Source organism: Choloepus didactylus, chromosome 9 (assembly GCF_015220235.1).
Source record: "Choloepus didactylus isolate mChoDid1 chromosome 9, mChoDid1.pri, whole genome shotgun sequence".
NCBI lineage: Eukaryota > Metazoa > Chordata > Mammalia > Pilosa > Megalonychidae > Choloepus > Choloepus didactylus.
The window spans coordinates 117,393,013-117,411,830 of NC_051315.1; the positions used below are offsets into that span (position 1 = coordinate 117,393,013).

The window sequence follows — 18,818 nt, forward strand, 5'->3', positions numbered from 1 at the left end:
AACAGATGTAAGTACAAATCCCTAACCAATCTAAGAAAGAAAAAACTACCTAGGATAATCTAATTATTCAGTTCCTGCCCACCCAAATTTCTATTTTTCATTGATGTGCATCTTTCCTGCTTCTCAGTCCTCCTCTATGGTAAAAACTGGTATTTATGAGGCAAATCATACAATTACTGACAATGGAGAGAGACCAAAAGCAACTGAGTCAGAATGTCTTAATGTATATAAATGTGCATTTCCAGAGAATCAGGCATTCTTGTTTGTGTTCTATGAGTATGAGTCTGTGGGAACAGAAGTTATGATCTCATATTTAAATATCAAAGGACAGACCTCCAAATTTTTTAATGTCATGACATATCTGAACGATAATGCTATGTGGTCCCTTAAAAAAAAAGTTTGTCAACTGTGGAGTTCTCTAAACTTAAGGTTAAGGTAAAGCTGAAAAACTGAGCAATAAAGCAACAGAATTCTGAACCTCCTTTAAGTCTTACAAAATCCCACCTGATGCCAAAGCAGTGAAGGTCTCACTACTCCACCTTCTGGGATTCACAATACAAAACTTGGATGTAATACACTAACTCCTCTATTTTTTAAGTAGTCTCAGTTTGTCCCTTAGCTACCCTGAGAATATCAGACCCACGTATGCTGACTTTACACATGAGAACAGTTAGGTATAGGAAGGACAGGTAACCATCCCAAGGTAACACAATCCTGGTGTAAAATGACGAGTACTAAAAGTCAGTATGCTTGACTAAGCCTCAGTATTCTTTCCACAAGCTACAATGGTTATAATGAATGGCAGAGCCATTCTATTTGTTCGATTTTCACTGCATTCCTTCAAGTGGGGAGGATAGACTAAGCTTTAGAATAATAATATTGATAATCATAATAATAATGCCAAAACATTTTAACACAAATATGCTTAGAAAAGAGGTGATATGGGAAAATCGCTTTAGAAGTACTCACAGTCAATACATGTGTTACCCAGAAGTTCTTTTAACTGCTATATGGAAGAAAATGCCCATTACAAAGGGCTTTATATAAATGTATGTATAGCACAAATTAGTGCAGAATTTTACCCCAGTTGCCTGCAGGTGTTGCCTGAATTCATCCATAGTTGTGTTTGAGATGCTCATATCCCTAAACATTCCTTCCAGTTTTGATGTGAATTGACACCCACATTCAGTCTGCAGAAGAAAAACATAAACCATATGGAAATAAATGCAAAATTTTTCAATGAGGCAATGCAGAAAGAAATCTTTCTAATAGTTGTTGTATGCCTGATTTTTAAATGTCAGTGTACTCAGAAAGACCCAAAGATTTTATTTTAAAATGCAGATCCCCAGACTCTTCGAGAGACCCCAATATATTCCACTGAAAGTGGGGCCCAGCATCCTGCATTTTTAACAAGCACCTCCGGTGACAAGGGTACAGGTAGTCTATGGACCACACTTTGTGAAACAGAACTGTACAGTTATAGGATTCTCTCTATTGTTTCCCTTGTACTAACCCTCCCCGAGACTCCCATGAATGTATCCTGTCACATCAAGAGAAATTTCTGTGAATTCTGAGTCCCAGACCTTAAATGAATAGAAGTATACTCTGTTCCTGCTCAAAAATACCTAACATCAATTTTTAGAAATAAACATTTTAAACCAACTAAATAATTTTCACTCATGTTTGTGGTACTCAATCATGTGCTAAATACTGTTAGGTGCATTCTATTCCACTTTACATATACCTTACCTTTAACTTAGATATCATATTTTTTTCAGAGTCATCAGAAACACTTTTATTTGTGAGAAGTCTCCTTGCCAAGTGTTGTTTATAATAACGTTCAAATACATCTTTTTCTTGCATAAATCTAAAAAGGACCATTGCCTTATCCAATATTGTTTCTACTTCTTGTTCTGTTAGCTGCAAAATTAATTAAAGAATATTCATCAATTATGAAATTTAGTTCTGCAAAAATAACACCATAGCTCTTTTACAGTTTAAAAGTAATACTCTGAAAAAAAAAATCTGATAAACGACATATGTCAGAAGAAGGGATTTGGTTTGAGAAAGTGGCTTCTAGTTTACATAATTACACAATTCTTACATCCTCTTCTAGTGGCAGAATTAATCAGGGGATGGGGTAGAATTTTAGTCCCTAGAGGACTACTGCTGAAACTGAGGTAAATGGTAATATAGGTCTGGATTAAGGGATTACTAAGAACAGAAGAAATGAAATTTTAATCCCCAAAAAAGATTATTTTCTGAAGTCTTTGCATAGCATTTACAAACCCAGAAGATATTTTCATTTAAGCTGATTCAAAACTTAAATTTTGAATGCATAAGGGTAATGATTTGTTATAATTCAAACAGCAAAAAGGCTCCCTGCCCTCAGCTTTTAAATGAGGGAAATAAGAATCTGTGGCAGGTTATATTAAGCTTGTATTTAAAAATATGAAAGATTAAATGGATGTATATTTATTTAATAGTCTTTTTGACTCAATGTCCTCGACGATCTTCCTTCTGTGCTACTGTTAAAGATGCTGCCTAAAAAACCTAGGGTCATTCATTACTTTTTCCTTTTCTCTCACAAATTCCAACGTGAAGTTAAAAAAAAAAAAAAAGACCAATTCATGTGTGATTACAGTACACTTAATCTGATTTTCTATGCTATAGCGTGCGTCTAAGATCCCACATATATCACAAAGGTTTGAAACTGAGCTTCAGTAAATGCTTTCAAACTATTTCAAACTAATTTCTTCTAGTCTATGCTTTTAAACTCTCGTCATCCAAGAATCTTTTGGTACTTAATCCACAGAACTGGATGAGAGCAGGCCAAGTTCTGTTCTATTGTTTTCTAGTTCCTTGTTATCTCTGGTGACTTTCATGGTCATAGACTAACAACCATGGTTGTGTAGTTCTTGCTTATGGTATCAATAACATACAAGTAAAATGTAAAAGTACTTTTGACCATTGCAAAGACCCTAACCAATCTGTTTAACAGGTCACAGCACACATTCAAGCATAACAAAGGGCTAATCAAAAATCATATCCTTTTCCTAATTTTACATCTACCAGTAAAACAATGTATTTTCAAAAGCATTCATACTTACTCCTTTGACTCCCTTTTTCAGCTTATCATCAATAAATAATGAGAGGTATTCAGGGGACCTGGAGTTGAGGTTGAGAAAATATTCAAAGTCACCCGCAATAGTTTGTTTAAAGAGCCGGTCATTATTGAACGATTCCTGAAGGAAGCGATCAAACCTACTCTTCAGATCCAATAAGCCCTTACAGATAAAAAACAAAGAAATTCAGGATACATTATAATAATTTCCCCATAAACAATATGCTTAAGATCATGAAAGTATATTTTAATTTGCTGGTAATATGTGTATTTAGTGTTTAACTTAGAGATTCTATATTATTTTCAAGCCTGTATCTAAGTCCCTATTAAAAATGCCAGTGATGAGAGAGGTATTCTATCTTCCATTTATATAATACTATATGGAAGATGAACCAAAGAACCTCAACTGCTTCACTCCACCCTCCCCCCTTTCTTGACTGAATGGGCTAGCCAGAGAGAAAATTAGTTTTAAAAATTCATATATAAAAGCTGTTTATTTTATTAAAACACATGGAAAAATTGGAGCATAATCTGTTCATAGTACTGCTTGAGAACAAAACATTTTGAAACAAAAAGTATTTGACTAAAACAATTATTTTTATAGCATAGTAAAGTATACAAACACTAACACATATAAAAAATATAGCACATGTTCATTCTTGAGACTATTTAAATAAGGTCTTCATAGGACAGGTTAATAAATGAAAAGGAGCAGCTGAGTGTGGCTCCCTCATATAAATATGTGTACCCTGCAAAATTCTAAAATATTTAGGATGATTACACTTAATAATTCACCACTGGGACAATTAGGTCAAAAGTACATAATGTGTAGCTTGGTAGGAATCACCTTTTCCAATACTTGTCAAAATTACTTAATCATAAACTTAAAGAGAATCTGTGTTTACTTACCTGGATATAGTCAACAGGATTCTTTCCTTCTCCTTCCTCAGAAACGAGGGCTTTACCTTGTTCCCTCAAATAGGAACTCATACATTCACACATCGTTTTCAAACCATTTGGCACACGACTAAATAATTTGTACATGCAAGCAAGGTCTGCAAACAGAAAGAAAAAACAAAATGGCTACAATAAAGATTAAGAAAAAATGACTACAATGCAGAGTTAGAACAATTTTTTTTCCATCTTTCAAATGTTTCTTTGAAACAACTTACTGGGAAATGTGTCAGAATTTCACAATGATATAGAAAAGGTTTTATAATAAACAGCTTTTAAAAATGGAGTTAGAACAGCAGTTCTAGATCAGAGGTAGTCAAACTTTTTCTGTAAAGGGTCAGATGATTTTACCACTGATTTGTGATATTCAAAGAAGTTTGTATCTCCATTACCATTTTCTGACTACATGAAAAACTATTAAAAAAAAATAGCAAAATGAAAAAATGGGCTATTAATAGTTAACAGTTTTGAATTCCTACTTAATCTTACATAAATCTAAACTAGAACCTACTGATACTACAAACTCATCTATCAAAAGGAGAATTATGGTGCAATTAATAGTCAATATAAGGAGGAAATCAAGAAATCATTAAGTCTTACAGATACATTCAAGTGTCTCTATCTCAAAAGTTCAAATGACAACTATGACAACAAATCTGATGAAATACATGATTTATATCACTGCAACTCATGGCTGCAAAATTTGTATGAAACTTACAGTGTAAGTGTTTATTCTTCAATACTTTCCTCAAAGCAATCCCTGATATTTCCAAAGCCAACAACTGCATTTAAAAATTTGGTTATCTCAAACATGTTTTTATTTAGAACAAAAATTCTGGAACCTGTCCATTTTATTTAAGACTAAAATACAGATTTAAAACAATTTTGTTTTTCTATCTTTCAAACGTTTCTTTGAAATAATTTACTGGTAAACTAGTGTCAGAATTTTACAATGATGTATAAAAGGTTTTATAATAAAGACCTTTTAAAAATGGAGTTAGAACAGCAGTTCTAGATCAGAGGTAGTCAAACTTTTTCTGAAAGGGTCAGATAGTCAATACTGTAGGCTTGTGGGCCTTACAGTTTCTGTCCCCACTATTCAATTCAGCCATTATTACAAGAAAGAAGCCATATATAATATATAAATTAAGGGATGCGGCTGTATTCCAATAAAGCTTTATAGACTGTAATGTGATATTCACATAATTTTCATGTGTTAAGGAATATTATTCTTTTGATTTCTTCAATGATTTTAAAATGTACAATACTACAGGCTGAACACAAATTGACGGTAGGCCAGACCAGTCTTGGCTGGCAGGCCATAGTTTGCCCACCCTGGTCTAGATTTATAAGAGCAATTTAGATACTAAAACTAAAACTCTATGTATTTAAAAAACACCTAGAAGCAAAGTTTACCATTCTGCAAAAAGGGTGTCTAAAATTTGTTTCAGTAACTTTAAAGGGCAAATTTTATTAAAAATAAGTTTTCATTAATAATATACATCCAAAGTAATATACACAGGGCAAATCTTCCAAGTTTCTCACATATTTGGGATAAATTACAACAAAATATCCCATTTTTTAAAAATAGATATTACAAACACATCAGCAATTTATAGATGTATACTACACTAAATTTGGCATACCAAATACCTCTAGTGAAATGGCTCCCATCTTGTCTATTTTGTTCCTACATAGTTACAAATTTTTCTTAGATATCACATGTATATGTTTACTTAAATTAATGCAACTTCACTGTACTTAATTCAATGTATTTAAATGTATGAGGTAGTAGAGAATGTGAAAGAAAATGAAAAATATTGGGCATTCAAAAACTAAGCATTACTTCTATACAAACTTAATTTAAAAATTGAGATACCATTTGAATGTAAATTCATAGTGCTATGTGCATCTAGTATCCAACCCAATTCATCCTCCATTCCTAGTAGTAATACTGCTTTTCCCTTTTTGATTTATGAGACATTTGGCTTCATAATGGCTAAGTTTGGCCTCTGACTCATCTGAACACACTGCAAGAGTAACATCTAACGCAATTAAGACATTTAGCAATTACGTTTCTAGTGGAAGGTCAGGAAACTTTAATCATAGACACTTACTCGCTGAAAATATTAAGCAGTAAATAGAGAGGAACTGTGTAAAAAGAAAACGTGTAGCTACTCATATTCCTTCATTCACATACTTTTTGAGCATTTACCAGGTGTTAGGCACACCTAATGCCTTTAACATAAATATCTACACAGGTTAGAGATACCGTAATTCAACTATGCTCAAGAATATCTGCATCAAACTCCTAGCCCCTAATCTTTAGCCCCTTTAATCATTCCCCCTGGTTAGTTAAGGATGCATTAACCCAATACCTATATAGTACATTAGATGATCTATTGATTTTCAGATAATCCACTGATCTGCATTTTGTTTAATCAGAAGAAAATACTTTTCATAAAGTCCTCAACTGCTAGGGACCATTTAGATCAGGGTCGTCAAAACTATATAGCCTATAGAATAAATACAGTCCGCCCCGTTTTTGTACAAGAACTAAGAATGCTTTTTACATTTTTAAATGGTTGGAGTAAAAAATCACAAGAACATATTTTGTGATGTGTGAAAATTATATGAAATTCAAATTTCAGTGTCCATAAAGTTTTACTGGAACACTATCACACCATTTGTTTCCATATTATCCATGGCTGTTTTCTCACTATTATAGTGAGTAGTTGACTGGCCTGCAAGGCCTGAAATGTTCACTTTCTGGCCCTTTACAAAAAGGCTTCCCAACCCCTGAACTAGACTCCAGTACCTCGCTTTAGAATACATGACAGAGCACACTTGAAGTTGATTTTTTGTTGTGTGTTTTTTGTTTGCTTTTACAAAAGGAGGAAGCAGGAAAACAGCAAGAGTAACCATGCTTATTTTTTTAAATCATTATCAGTAATTTATAAAGCGCAAATTTTAAAGTAAGAAAGCAACAAAAAAATTAAGAATGAGGACAATATAATTGTTCTTTTACTTATAATTTCTTCTGGGGTACATGTCACTTACAAAATCTATTTTTCAGGAAAATAAAGGTAAATAGTTCTAAGCAATAAATGCTACAGTTACCTAAAAAATGTTTACCTTTACTTCTATGCAATTCTCATTTCTCTTTTTTTTGGTTCATAATGCTAGAGTTTCCAAAACCAATCTATTAACTTATCTAAATTTGTCAATATGAAGACACAGATATTTTTGTTTTTTCAGCACCCTTATCACAACTGAATCCCGAAGGAAAGCCTACTGACATTTTAAGATTAAAACTTTAGATTTTAGAAGAATCACAAAAACTACAGGAGAGTATATGGAAATGTAGAGAAATCTGAATCCTTCAGTAAATAAAAGCAAAGAACAGGAATGAATGAAGAGCTCACTGGTCTCACTAACAATATTAGTCTTATCTTCTAGTTAAGAAAAACATGAAATGAGGAGACAGGAGAGGAGAGACAGGAGAAATAGCCACTTGACTCACTAAAAAACTCAAGCTTCATTAATAAGACAGTATAAAGTTTTATAGTTAAATCCCATCAAAGTAACAATGGTGATAAATAAATGACACAAAAAAATTTCTTTTAAACATTCATAATCACTTCTTTAAATGCCAGGGATTAAAAAAATTACCAAAAACCTGATATTACAAGGACTCAGTTATTTTTCAACTGCTAACACTTACCTTCTGTCTTTCCATTTTTCAACATATGTACTAGCCCAGAATTCTCCATTTCTACTATAGTCTTCATGTGTTTGGAAATGAGTTCCCTCTCAACTACCTTTACAATTGGCTCTTCAGTTGATTTGTCAAGGCAGTGCATCACCCGTTCTATTTCTTCATTAATTCTAGCTTCTACTTTCTTAATATATACCGAAGCACTGTTTTCTGCTAAAAACTTCTGACTTTCCATCTGCAATTAACAAGCATGATTTTTTTAAACACATAAGCAAAATGTGTTTCTGCTTTTAATTGGGTTTCTATATGTTTATCATACATCAGCCTAAATATCATAATCACTATTAACATTAGTTATTTTTACTACAAAGACTCATATAGTCTGAACCATAACCTTGAAAACATTACTTATATAACATGTAAGACTAAATTAATATATTGTCCTTAAACCAGTGTTTTTCAAACTTTGCCAAAGTACCCCAAATAGGAGAAAAAGTAAACATAATAGTGAGAGTCAAAAGTACAGAATGAAACCTCTCCCATCAACCAAGAGTGATAAATTCTTTGATATGTTTTAATGTAAAATTACGCCTAGAAGGACTCATCAAGTTAATTAAACATCTTTGCTGGAATACTGCTGATTATCAAAGTCCTCTGGCCACCCCCTCCCCAGGATCAAAAGAGTAGATATATCAACGTTTGAGAAAGAACTTCTAAATAACTACTATCTTGTATGCTAACCAGCCTTATAGACTTCCACCAAAATTATAAATGTTATCTCAATTGATTTTAACCTATTTGATAGTACACATTAACAGGATATGTTTAAGAATCATAAAACAGAAGGCATGTTTATAGCAACTATGTACAAAATTTCACATTTCCCATCTTCTTAACGAAAGTTTTAACTCTTGAAAATAAGACCCTAAGAAGACATTAACTCATCAAACACAAATCTTGTCAGATCATCTTTCCATTCACTATTTTAAAAAAAGCAAAAAGAATATGTTAGCTATACACACACATATGTCACTGCAGTACATTTTTTTTTTAATCATCATTTTATTGAGATATATTCACATACCACACAGTCATACAAAACAAATTGTACTTTCGATTGTTTACAGTACCATTACATAGTTGTACATTCATCACCTAAATCAATCCCTGACACCTTCATTAGCACACACACAAAAATAACAAGAATAATAATTAGAGTGAAAAGAGCAATTGAAGTAAAAAAGAACACTGGGTACCTTTGTCTGTTTGTTTCCTTCCCCTAGTTTTCTACTCATCCATCCATAAACTAGACAAAGTGGAGTTTGGTCCTTATGGCTTTCCCAATCCCATTGTCACCCCTCATAAGCTACATTTTTATACAATTGTCTTCGAGATTCATGGGTTCTGGGTTGTAGTTTGATAGTTCCAGGTATCCACCACCAGCTACCCCAATTCTTTAGAACCTAAAAAGGGTTGTCTAAAGTGTGCGTAAGAGTGCCCATGCAGTACATTTTGTAATCTTGATTTACAAACAATTTATCTACTGTAATGAAGGAAATTAAAACTGATATAAAGGCCAAAAATATTGTCAAAGAAATCCAGAACTAGCTACAAACTGATTATCTAAAAACAGAAAGAAGAAAGAAAGAAAGAAAGCTAATTAACAGCACTGATATATATATATATGTCTGAATATGATTAAAGGAGAGAAATGTTAGATTGTGTACATGGTAACAGAATAAAATTTTTTTAAAAATCCATGGAACTATACTACACAAACAGTGAATCCTAAGTTAAACCATGGACTTAATAGTTCAATTATAAAAAATGTGCTATAATAAATTGTAACAAACATTCCAGGCTAATGCAAGGTATTGTTGGTGGGGTGGTATATGGGAATCCTGTATTTTATGCATGATTGTTTTGTAAACCCACAACTTCTCTAATAAGGGGGTGGGGGGGAGGGGAAACACCTGATCCATTCTTTGTTTCTTTATGTGTAAATGACACCAAAATTCACAAAAATTCATTTTGATATGTAGATCCAAGGGCTCTTATGAGTGACCTACTACATTATTAAGGGTTATGATAATTCTGTATTCATTAATTTTTTTTAAAGTCTGTTATTGGAATGAAAACTTTAAATTAGTATTCTACAAAGTTTGCTTTGGCAACACTACAAAACCCCTACTGTAAATTAACAGAGTTGCAGCTTTCAGGGAAGATGCCTTGTTACCACTACATTATAAAGATCGTTTTGTATTTGCCATGATACTCAGTTTCTGTTGTCATCGTTATCATCATTGTCGTTGCCATCATCATTTCATTACAAGTTAGTACTAGTGTAACTGCTTCATTTTAAGAAATTTAGTTAGTTTTGGATTGCTTATAATGCTGCATATTTGTATCAATGGTATATTGGCTTATAATTTCCTTAATCAATAGCCTTTAAGACACCTACGCACTATGCCATCAACCATATTCCTATTATAAAAAGCCTGTATAATGAGACCTCATTGGTGATGTGCTGTTTGTGAATTTATGCTAATTAAATAATTTGTACCATATAACTAATAAAATTATAAGGTTATTTCCAAGTGTGAAGAGCACTGTTTTATAACATTTAGTTTAAAAATCATCTGTATAAGTTCAAGCTCTTAAATTCTTTGTCATCAACAAATTTCTTTATTGGAACGAGAGAATGTGGGGTAGGTATATTGAAGAGTATTTTGCCCCACAGGTCTCTGTCAAAAATGTTCAAAATGTTCAAATTAGTAACTGCATTCAATAAATTTAAGAACACCTTAAAGGAGCATAAATTTATATTTTCACTGATTACCTGAAAAAATTCTGCAGACATTTCCAAAAAAGGAGCCTCAAAATCTTCTTCATAGACTGATCTTCCTTCAAGACCTAAAATCATTAACATCTGGCAAGCATTCCTTATTGCGCCTCTGTCAAAAGAAATTAAACCACTTGATAATGAGATTACAATAAAAAATCATGTAAAATAATGCAACAAAAATAGCTAAAAATACTCTCAAAATATTTAGCTTTTATTGCACTGACCAATCTCCCTTTGCAACTTATTTACGAAATAAGGATTTAAGAGTAATTTTAAATGGAAAATGTATCTTAACTGAACAGCTATTTACTTCAAGTTCTTCTCACCCAATTATAACTTAAAATTCTTTAAGAAAATGAGTTTAATGTCTGAATATGTCTATGTATGTAAAAACAGTGAGAGAATAAAAAGGCTGTTTATCAGGAAACAGAGGAGCAAGTGAGGGAAGGAGGCAGGCTGCATTGCCTGACATGGGTACAACATACAGCTACTTCTTGGCAATATAATTTTTTGTACTAAATGGCTTTTGGGCAGTCCCAACACCATGCACAAAAGCTCAAGTGATAAGATCTTTACAAGTCTCCATCTATCAGCTGTTCTGAAAACAGAGAAGCAGAGGAAGGCAAACTTGCAAATTTCAAGTCACTCTAGCTGCAGTGCCACAAAATGGCACTGCAATCACATTAGGAAGGGGAAGGGACTATGAGTTAACAGAAAGGAGATAGTTCTTAGTACTTTTAGATTATGTGCAACATTTTCTTAAAACATGTTAAAATGAAATATAGGCAAAAGTCCTTAAAGAAAAGGACTAGAATTAATAAAAATGTTAGCACATAGTAAAAAAGGAACAAAACGTTAGCATGAAAAGAATACAAAAAACCAAAAGGGAAGATTAATAGCTGATTCTTTTTAAGTAAATAAATTAAAGCTTAGGATGGTCTCACCTAAAAATATAATAGATGTGTGCTGTTTTCATTTAAATTCTAGGTAATTTTTCTAACTGTGATATAAAGGTTTTTGAGAATTTTCATAATGTATAATTTTCATAATGTGTGCTGGACATTCAAATCGTTTTTCATTTTAGTAAGATTATGATAGTGAATCAATTCTCATAATACAACTATTAAAAACCAAAACCCCAAGAGTAAAAATTGATTATACCTGTCTACAACTTCTCCTTTCCGTTCTCTTGCAATCATATCCAATAGAGTTTGCCGTAGATGATCCCTAATACATCCATAACGTACAACTTGATCTCGAAAAATAATTAAGCCCAGATTGTAGACATTCTCCACATTATTTTGTTGTACATATACACGGTCCTGCAGTTAAAGACAAAATCACGGAAATGCTGAGTGCATTTCTTGTGAACATAAAAACAATCACTGTGAGCTGTAACAATGAATGTACCAGCAAATAAAATTCCCAAAGCAGTCATTTTTCAGATGAGAAACTTCAAATTATCTTAAACATTTTCTAGTACCTCCTGAGGAAGTCTTTATGATTTACAGTGGGGACTGAAATAAACAATGGCTGTAAGATTGTCACCTATTTATCCTAAGTAAAAGAGAGGGAAAAAAGCAAGCATTGCAACCCAGAGAGAGGCAAGCAAGTGCAGAGTGGAGAAGAAACAGGAGACAAACGTAGGCAGACAGAAGGGACTTTACTTCTCTCAAAGCCAACATGCCCAAATATGATTCCTTTCTATTTTCTTAAGTTTTGAAAATAGTTAAAGAAAATCTTAATGATCTTACTTTCAGGTTCTTACCAAAATGATTATGGAACACAGGTAACCCAGAAACTTTGGCTATAAATCCCTATTTTGTGCATTATTTGAAAATCCAAATTTATACCATAAAGCACACTGAAATAAAACTACTTATTTAATTCACAAAAGGATTAGTACTAATACTCCTTTCTGTTCTTAACTAGGATCTCTCAGCTTTGGTGGTTCTATGAACATCCTAAAATTATTGTGTGTGTTTGTGCATAAATACTTTTGGAAAGAGGGCCATAGCTTCTTTTAAGCATCTGTAATCCAAAAACAGTTAATAACTACTGCAAACAATAACCTCTTGACTTTTAAAAGAAACAATGACATTTATATAAATCTAATTCATTGCAAAGCTGCAAGGGTAAACATGAAGAGAAGCTCTACCATATTAACAATGCAACTAGAATGGTATGGATCAACCTTCCAACCAACTGTAACTCAATTCTCCATTTGCAGCCCTCCAGTCATAGACAACATTCCTCTCAACCTTCTTTCATTCATCTTATACAATATACGTATCTAACGGCCAAAAAGACAGGCACTTTTTTATTAGCATCGTCAATGCTCACATTTCTACATTCTGTATCTTAGTGCAAGCTCATATTTTTCAGATCCTGACATCAACTTTAATGAGGTCAAAATTCTCATAAATGACTTATCCATTAAGTTCTTAGGTTCATAATTTCACATTCAGGATCTTAAATTCCACTTCCTCCTGATCACCTTCCTCCTTTCTTGTGATGGCTCCCACTCTTTCATATGTAATGCATCTGTTTTTGCTCTCATCATTTCCCTAATGGTCAATCTTTCCCTACTATCAGCCCAATTTTGACATGCCTTTCAGCATAAAACAAAAACACAAACAATAAAAATTGATTCAAATTTAAGAAAAAAAAAAGTAACAAGAGTTATATGGGGAAAAAATACAACTACTGTAAATTAAGATCTACAGTTAACAGTAACACTGTAACATTCTTTCATTAATTATAACAAAGGTATACCCAAATTAAATGTCAATAATAGGGGGATATAAAGGATACGGGATTGTTTTCCTTTGGAAAAAATCAGAATGCTTTCATATTGATTGTAGTGGTGAATGTGTAACTGTGATTTATACCAAAAGCCACTGATCATACACTTAGGATGGATTGTATGGTGTGTGAATAAAAACTTGTTAAAAATAAATAAATAAAACCACAGGAGTGGAGATTAACAGTAAACCAAACTGATAGATTTGACTGGGGTGAAGAAAATGTTCTAAAACCAGATTATATGATGGCTGCACAACTCAATAAATTTACTAAAACTCAAAAACAAACAAAAAAATATGGCACTGTGTAACTCAGTAAATCTTGTAATGGACGATGACTATGATTCAACTGTACAAATACAAAAATTTCTTCCATGAACTACATTAACAAATGTACGAAACAATTACAAAGAGTTCATAACAGAGTAGTAAATAGGGAAAAATGCACCTATTGCAAACTTTGGACTATCGTTAACAGTAGTATCTTAATACTTTCATCAACAGTAACAAATGTACCATGCCAATAGGGATCAATGATGGGAGGAACAAGGGATATGGGATGTTTGGGATTATCTCTTTTTTTTTTTCCTTGGAGTAATGAAAATGATCTAAAGTTGATTGCCATGATGAATGTACAACTATGTGATGATACTGGGAGTTAATGATTGTATACTTTGGATGGATTGTATGGTGTGTGAATATATCTCAATAAAATTACATTAAAAAGGAAAAATAAAGCCATAATAATCCTTTTTATTTTGAAAATAATTACTCCTATCATTGCTTAAATGAACTATTTTAGAATTTGAGTGTTATAATTCTGAGTATCAATTTCTGTGGTACAAAAAAGCACCATTAACAGGAGGATCCCTCTTATTCAATGTGATCAGAACCATCATCTATCTGGTAAGTTAACTGAAAGTAAGTGTTAAAAAGAAGAAAATTATTAAACACACACCTGCATATCTTAAAACATTTGAATTCAAAACATGAAAATGTTCGTTCAGCTATCAAGACCTCTTTTTTGAACATGATTTCCTTTGACTAGAGTTCAACCTTGTCTTTCTTAAATATATATGACACTCATATATAATATATTGTCTTAACATTCCTAGTTACAGTTTCATTAAGGTAAAACATGAACTAGAGACATTTATGAAGCAATATGAATGTAAAATCCATCTAGATTTTTACAATTTCTCCTCCCATCTTTTATACAACCCAAGTCTAATGAAAACCAATATTTAATGATTTGCATTAAAGTCTTTCTAAAGCATTCAACTTAGTTTGCCAAAAATAAAAAAATTAAATTAAATTCCACTTTGTACACCATCATTTTATCAATTTCCACAATATTCAATTATGTAGTAACACGTAGTGCAACTGGCATAAACAGGTTTGAGAACACATTCCACTGGCCCTCCAGAAAGCACACAGCTCAACTGGTGAGAGCAGAATGGGAAAGATATACTAGAAAGTAACCTAACAGTAGCAAGAGAATTTTGCATCAGCCAGCATGTTTTACACTTAGAATAGAAAGCAATGGTAATTCCGGCAACTCCTTTAAGTTTCAACTGTATGACATGCTCATGGACATTAAATTTTGTAGGAGAAATATAAATATTAGAAAATTTAACATATTTCTACCGAGATACTAAACCCTTTCTTAAGAAACCCAATATTCTTAACTTAGGCTAAGAGAGACATGCCAAATAATTAGATCAGATTTTATTGTTTTTAAAAGGGCACTCCCTACAAGAACTACAGAACAAAAGCCATGTACAGTGTAATGTTCAGAGTAACTTAGAGGGTTACAGTGCAATTTTTTAATGTTTCTTTTTTATGACTTTATTGCAGTATTATTTATATGCCATAAAATTAGCCTATTTTCAGAGTGCAGTTCAATAACTTTTGGTAAATTTCTCTCTAGTTGTACAACCGTTGCTACAATCCAGTTTTAGAACATTCCAATCCATTACCCACCCCCCACCCCAATCCCTCAAGTCCATATGCAATCAATCTCCACTCCTACTCCAAGCACCCCATTCTGTCTCCCTGTATCCCCTTTTCTGGATACTTCATATAATTGGAATCACACACCATGTAATCTTTTGTGTCTCATTTTTTTCTCTAAGCATGTTTCTGAAGTTTATCCATGTTGTAGCCTTTATCAGTATTTCATTCTTTTTCAGTGCTGAAAAATCCATTGCATGGGTATATAATATTTGTTCATCCAATTATCAGTTGACGGTTATTTCAGATTGTTTCCAGTTTTTGGGTATTATGAATTACGTTGCTATGAAGAGTTGAGTACAGTCTTTGTGTGGATATAATTTTCGTTTTTTCTTAGCTAGATTCCTAGAAATGGGATTACAGGGTTGTATGGAAATTGTCAAACTGTTTTTTAAAGTGCTTTACCATTTACGGTAAATTTTTGAATGGGAAAATTATAATAGTGGGAAGAATACTAGATGTGGAATTAGGAATTCTTTGTATGAGCCCTGGCTCTATGATTAGCTGGTTGTGTGACTATTTATCACTCTGGCCTTCAGTAAAACAAAGATTATTCTAAAAACTCCATGATTTCCTATGAAGTGTGATCTTATGATGAAAAAAATAATACACACTGCAGGCAGGATATATTTCACTGTGACTTCTTTGCTTTCCATTTGTTATCAGTGTCCTCTGGGTTGGGATTCCATGTGATGCTACCATTTCTGAAGGAGGTGGATCTATAACCTTAAGGACTACATTGTCTGCCTTCTCAAGCCCTCTGACAAAAGACTGAAAAGGGGTCAAATGCAGCTAATGAATTCCTGAGATATACTCTATATGAGGGAAATGATGGTTCAGTAAAAGAAGCCAAGTAGGATGGAAACATATGGTTGGAGGAATATACAGGAAAGGCAAAGAACACCCAAGCTCACGGAGGGTAAGTAGAGAACAAGGGAAACAGCTGAAGTATAGAACAGGTAAATCTTTGTCTTTTAACTTGAAACTATCAAGGTGTATATAATGATTATAATTAAATGACATATGATATATGATATTAATGACACCTCTTAACCCTGAAATTTTGATGATAGATCACGGAGAGCTAATAAATGGAACTGTTAAGTGTGGCTATATGAAATTATTAATACTAAATAGTCATGTATATTAAATAACATTATGTATGCTATATTACTGTAAGTAAAATAATCACTGGCCATGCACATATGGTGAACCTGTGATCTACACATAAATATGAAATTATTTGCTGAATGAACATGTGTTTATTGCTTATTAGCACTATCAAAAGGAATGCAGCCTATGAATACACAAACAGCATGTTTATAATAGATTCTAATAGGATCTCTCTCAGTTAAAAAATAAGTAGCTATTTTTATGTAATACAATATTAATGTTGTTCCAGTCATCTGAACCACTGTGGGACTTTTATTTTTGTATATGTTTCCCTATCAATATTTCATTAAAACAAAGACCTATTTAAAGTCCAGCTCCAGTTAACCTCAAGTAGATTAAAAAAACTATAAACTCAAATATGGACAAGATTAATTTCAGGCAAGATTAAAAAAAAAAACAAAAAAAAAAAAACAAAATTAAGGTATTAAAAAAAAGGAATCCCAAAAGAGAGAAAAAAAATATTAAATAATAACTTAAAACTTAGATCCTAAGCTCAGTCTTTGACCGAAATGCAATTTGTCTGGGCACAACATTAATTAGTCACTTGTCTATGGTGGAGAGCTCAGCAGACAAAGTCGGTGGCTGCTACTATTTGCCTTCTTTAAGCCCAAATATGGATATTTTAAATTTAAAATGTTCTGAAAACCATGTTAGAAAGCTTCATGTCTGAATCAAACATTAGATTTACAAAAGGGGATGTGTGTTTCATCACCACATAGATAAACCACATTTTAAAACTCTTTTAATGCTTCTCTATCAGAAGTTGCCATTTCTAGACCAGGCAAGCCTGCAGTGGGCAAGAAACCTTAACAGGCCAGATGGACCCTGGGGTGAGAGGGAACTACCAGTGGTGAGGCCTGTCTCATGTCTCCCTTTTCACAGAGCTGGGAAGAGGTCAGACTGCTTCTGCATCTTAAAACCTCCAAATTAGGGACAAGCAGGTCCCTCAGAGTTGGGGTAGAGAGAGCTGGAGTCTTTCTTCCTCTGCCATAAGAAAAATGAGCCTCAAACAGCTGATCTCCATGCAAAACTCCTAAGAATGACATACGACTCTTTGCATTTCCAGCAGACAAAAGTACACCAGCCAACATGGTGCTTGATTAAAAGGCCAGATATTCCTACACTTATCATCTTGGCAAAGAAGTGCCTTTCCCCTTAAAAAAATGGCTCAAAATGCAACAAAATACCTGAACAGTAAACTAACGTATGAAAAATTAAACTCAGCAAACAAAAGTGCCCTTAAAGATGCCAAGTAGCAATATGCAAAAAATATGTATCTTAAGAAAGCCATACTTATGCAAAGTCAGAAGAATCCCTTTGTAAACAAGTGAGCTAAATGGCTTTGTTATGCAGGAAATGGTATTACTAACAAGACAAAATAAAACAAAAAATAAATAAAAGCAAAAACAAAGAAGGGATACATTTCAAAATGAAGTTAAAAAATAATTCTTCTTACTTAAATAATTTATCTATAAGAAATGGTTCAGCGAATACTTTTAAACAACGTCATTGAAAGCAAACTCAGACGGAAGAGTTCTGGGTAATCAGCGGAGCACTCAAGGAAAGAAACAACTTACATGCACTTTCAGTATCATTCATAATTATTCTCTCTCATTTTGAACAACAAATATTTTCTTGCAAGATCAAGTTGTTTGGAAAGCCAATTCTGAAACTAATTTCTAGGGCACATTCAACTCTGAAAACTTGTTCTACAAATATAAATAAGCCCCAAAGTTCTTTGTCTCAATTATAAAGTCTAAAGGAATGCTTTATAAAATTTCTGCTTCAAAGTTCATTATTTCAGTACTTACCATTAATGAACCAAGGGTGGTTATGAATTAGTACTCATTCATCTACACTCTCTTGCCTGGTCCCAATTACAGCAGCTATTTATTTAAGGAAAGACTTCTGTTAAAATTGTAGTGAAGAGCTGTGAAAGTTGGTTTATCAAGCTGTCAAGTTGGTTAATCAAACTCTTAAATAACTATTCTTCCATTCCCCTTTTCTCACAGCAAAAGGAAGCCTAATTGTTTTTTCTTTCTTTTTTTTTTTTTTAAGGAAGGAAAGGGAAAGAGGAAACTAAACAGGGTTAAAAATCTGCACAAATATTAAATATTTATCCTGTTGGTAAACTTAGAGACGTATCCCCCAAAGTTAAACTCATTTATAAAAAAAAAAAACAAAACT

At 32.8% G+C, this 18,818-nt stretch overlaps 1 protein-coding gene across 2 annotated transcripts in view; it reads right to left on the reverse strand.

Moving 5' to 3' along the window:
• The window catches only part of CUL3 (cullin 3), a 90,655-nt gene that overhangs the window by 19,366 nt on the left and 52,471 nt on the right, over nt 1-18,818 (reverse strand). For both annotated transcript variants that reach the window (XM_037848554.1, XM_037848555.1), the window contains 7 exons: nt 11,803-11,963; nt 10,636-10,750; nt 7,803-8,031; nt 4,034-4,179; nt 3,111-3,287; nt 1,750-1,920; nt 1,083-1,190 (listed from right to left, as the gene is read on the reverse strand). In XM_037848554.1, the coding sequence (XP_037704482.1) occupies nt 1,083-1,190; nt 1,750-1,920; nt 3,111-3,287; nt 4,034-4,179; nt 7,803-8,031; nt 10,636-10,750; nt 11,803-11,963 (1,107 nt within the window). The remainder of the gene's footprint in view (nt 1-1,082; nt 1,191-1,749; nt 1,921-3,110; nt 3,288-4,033; nt 4,180-7,802; nt 8,032-10,635; nt 10,751-11,802; nt 11,964-18,818) is intronic.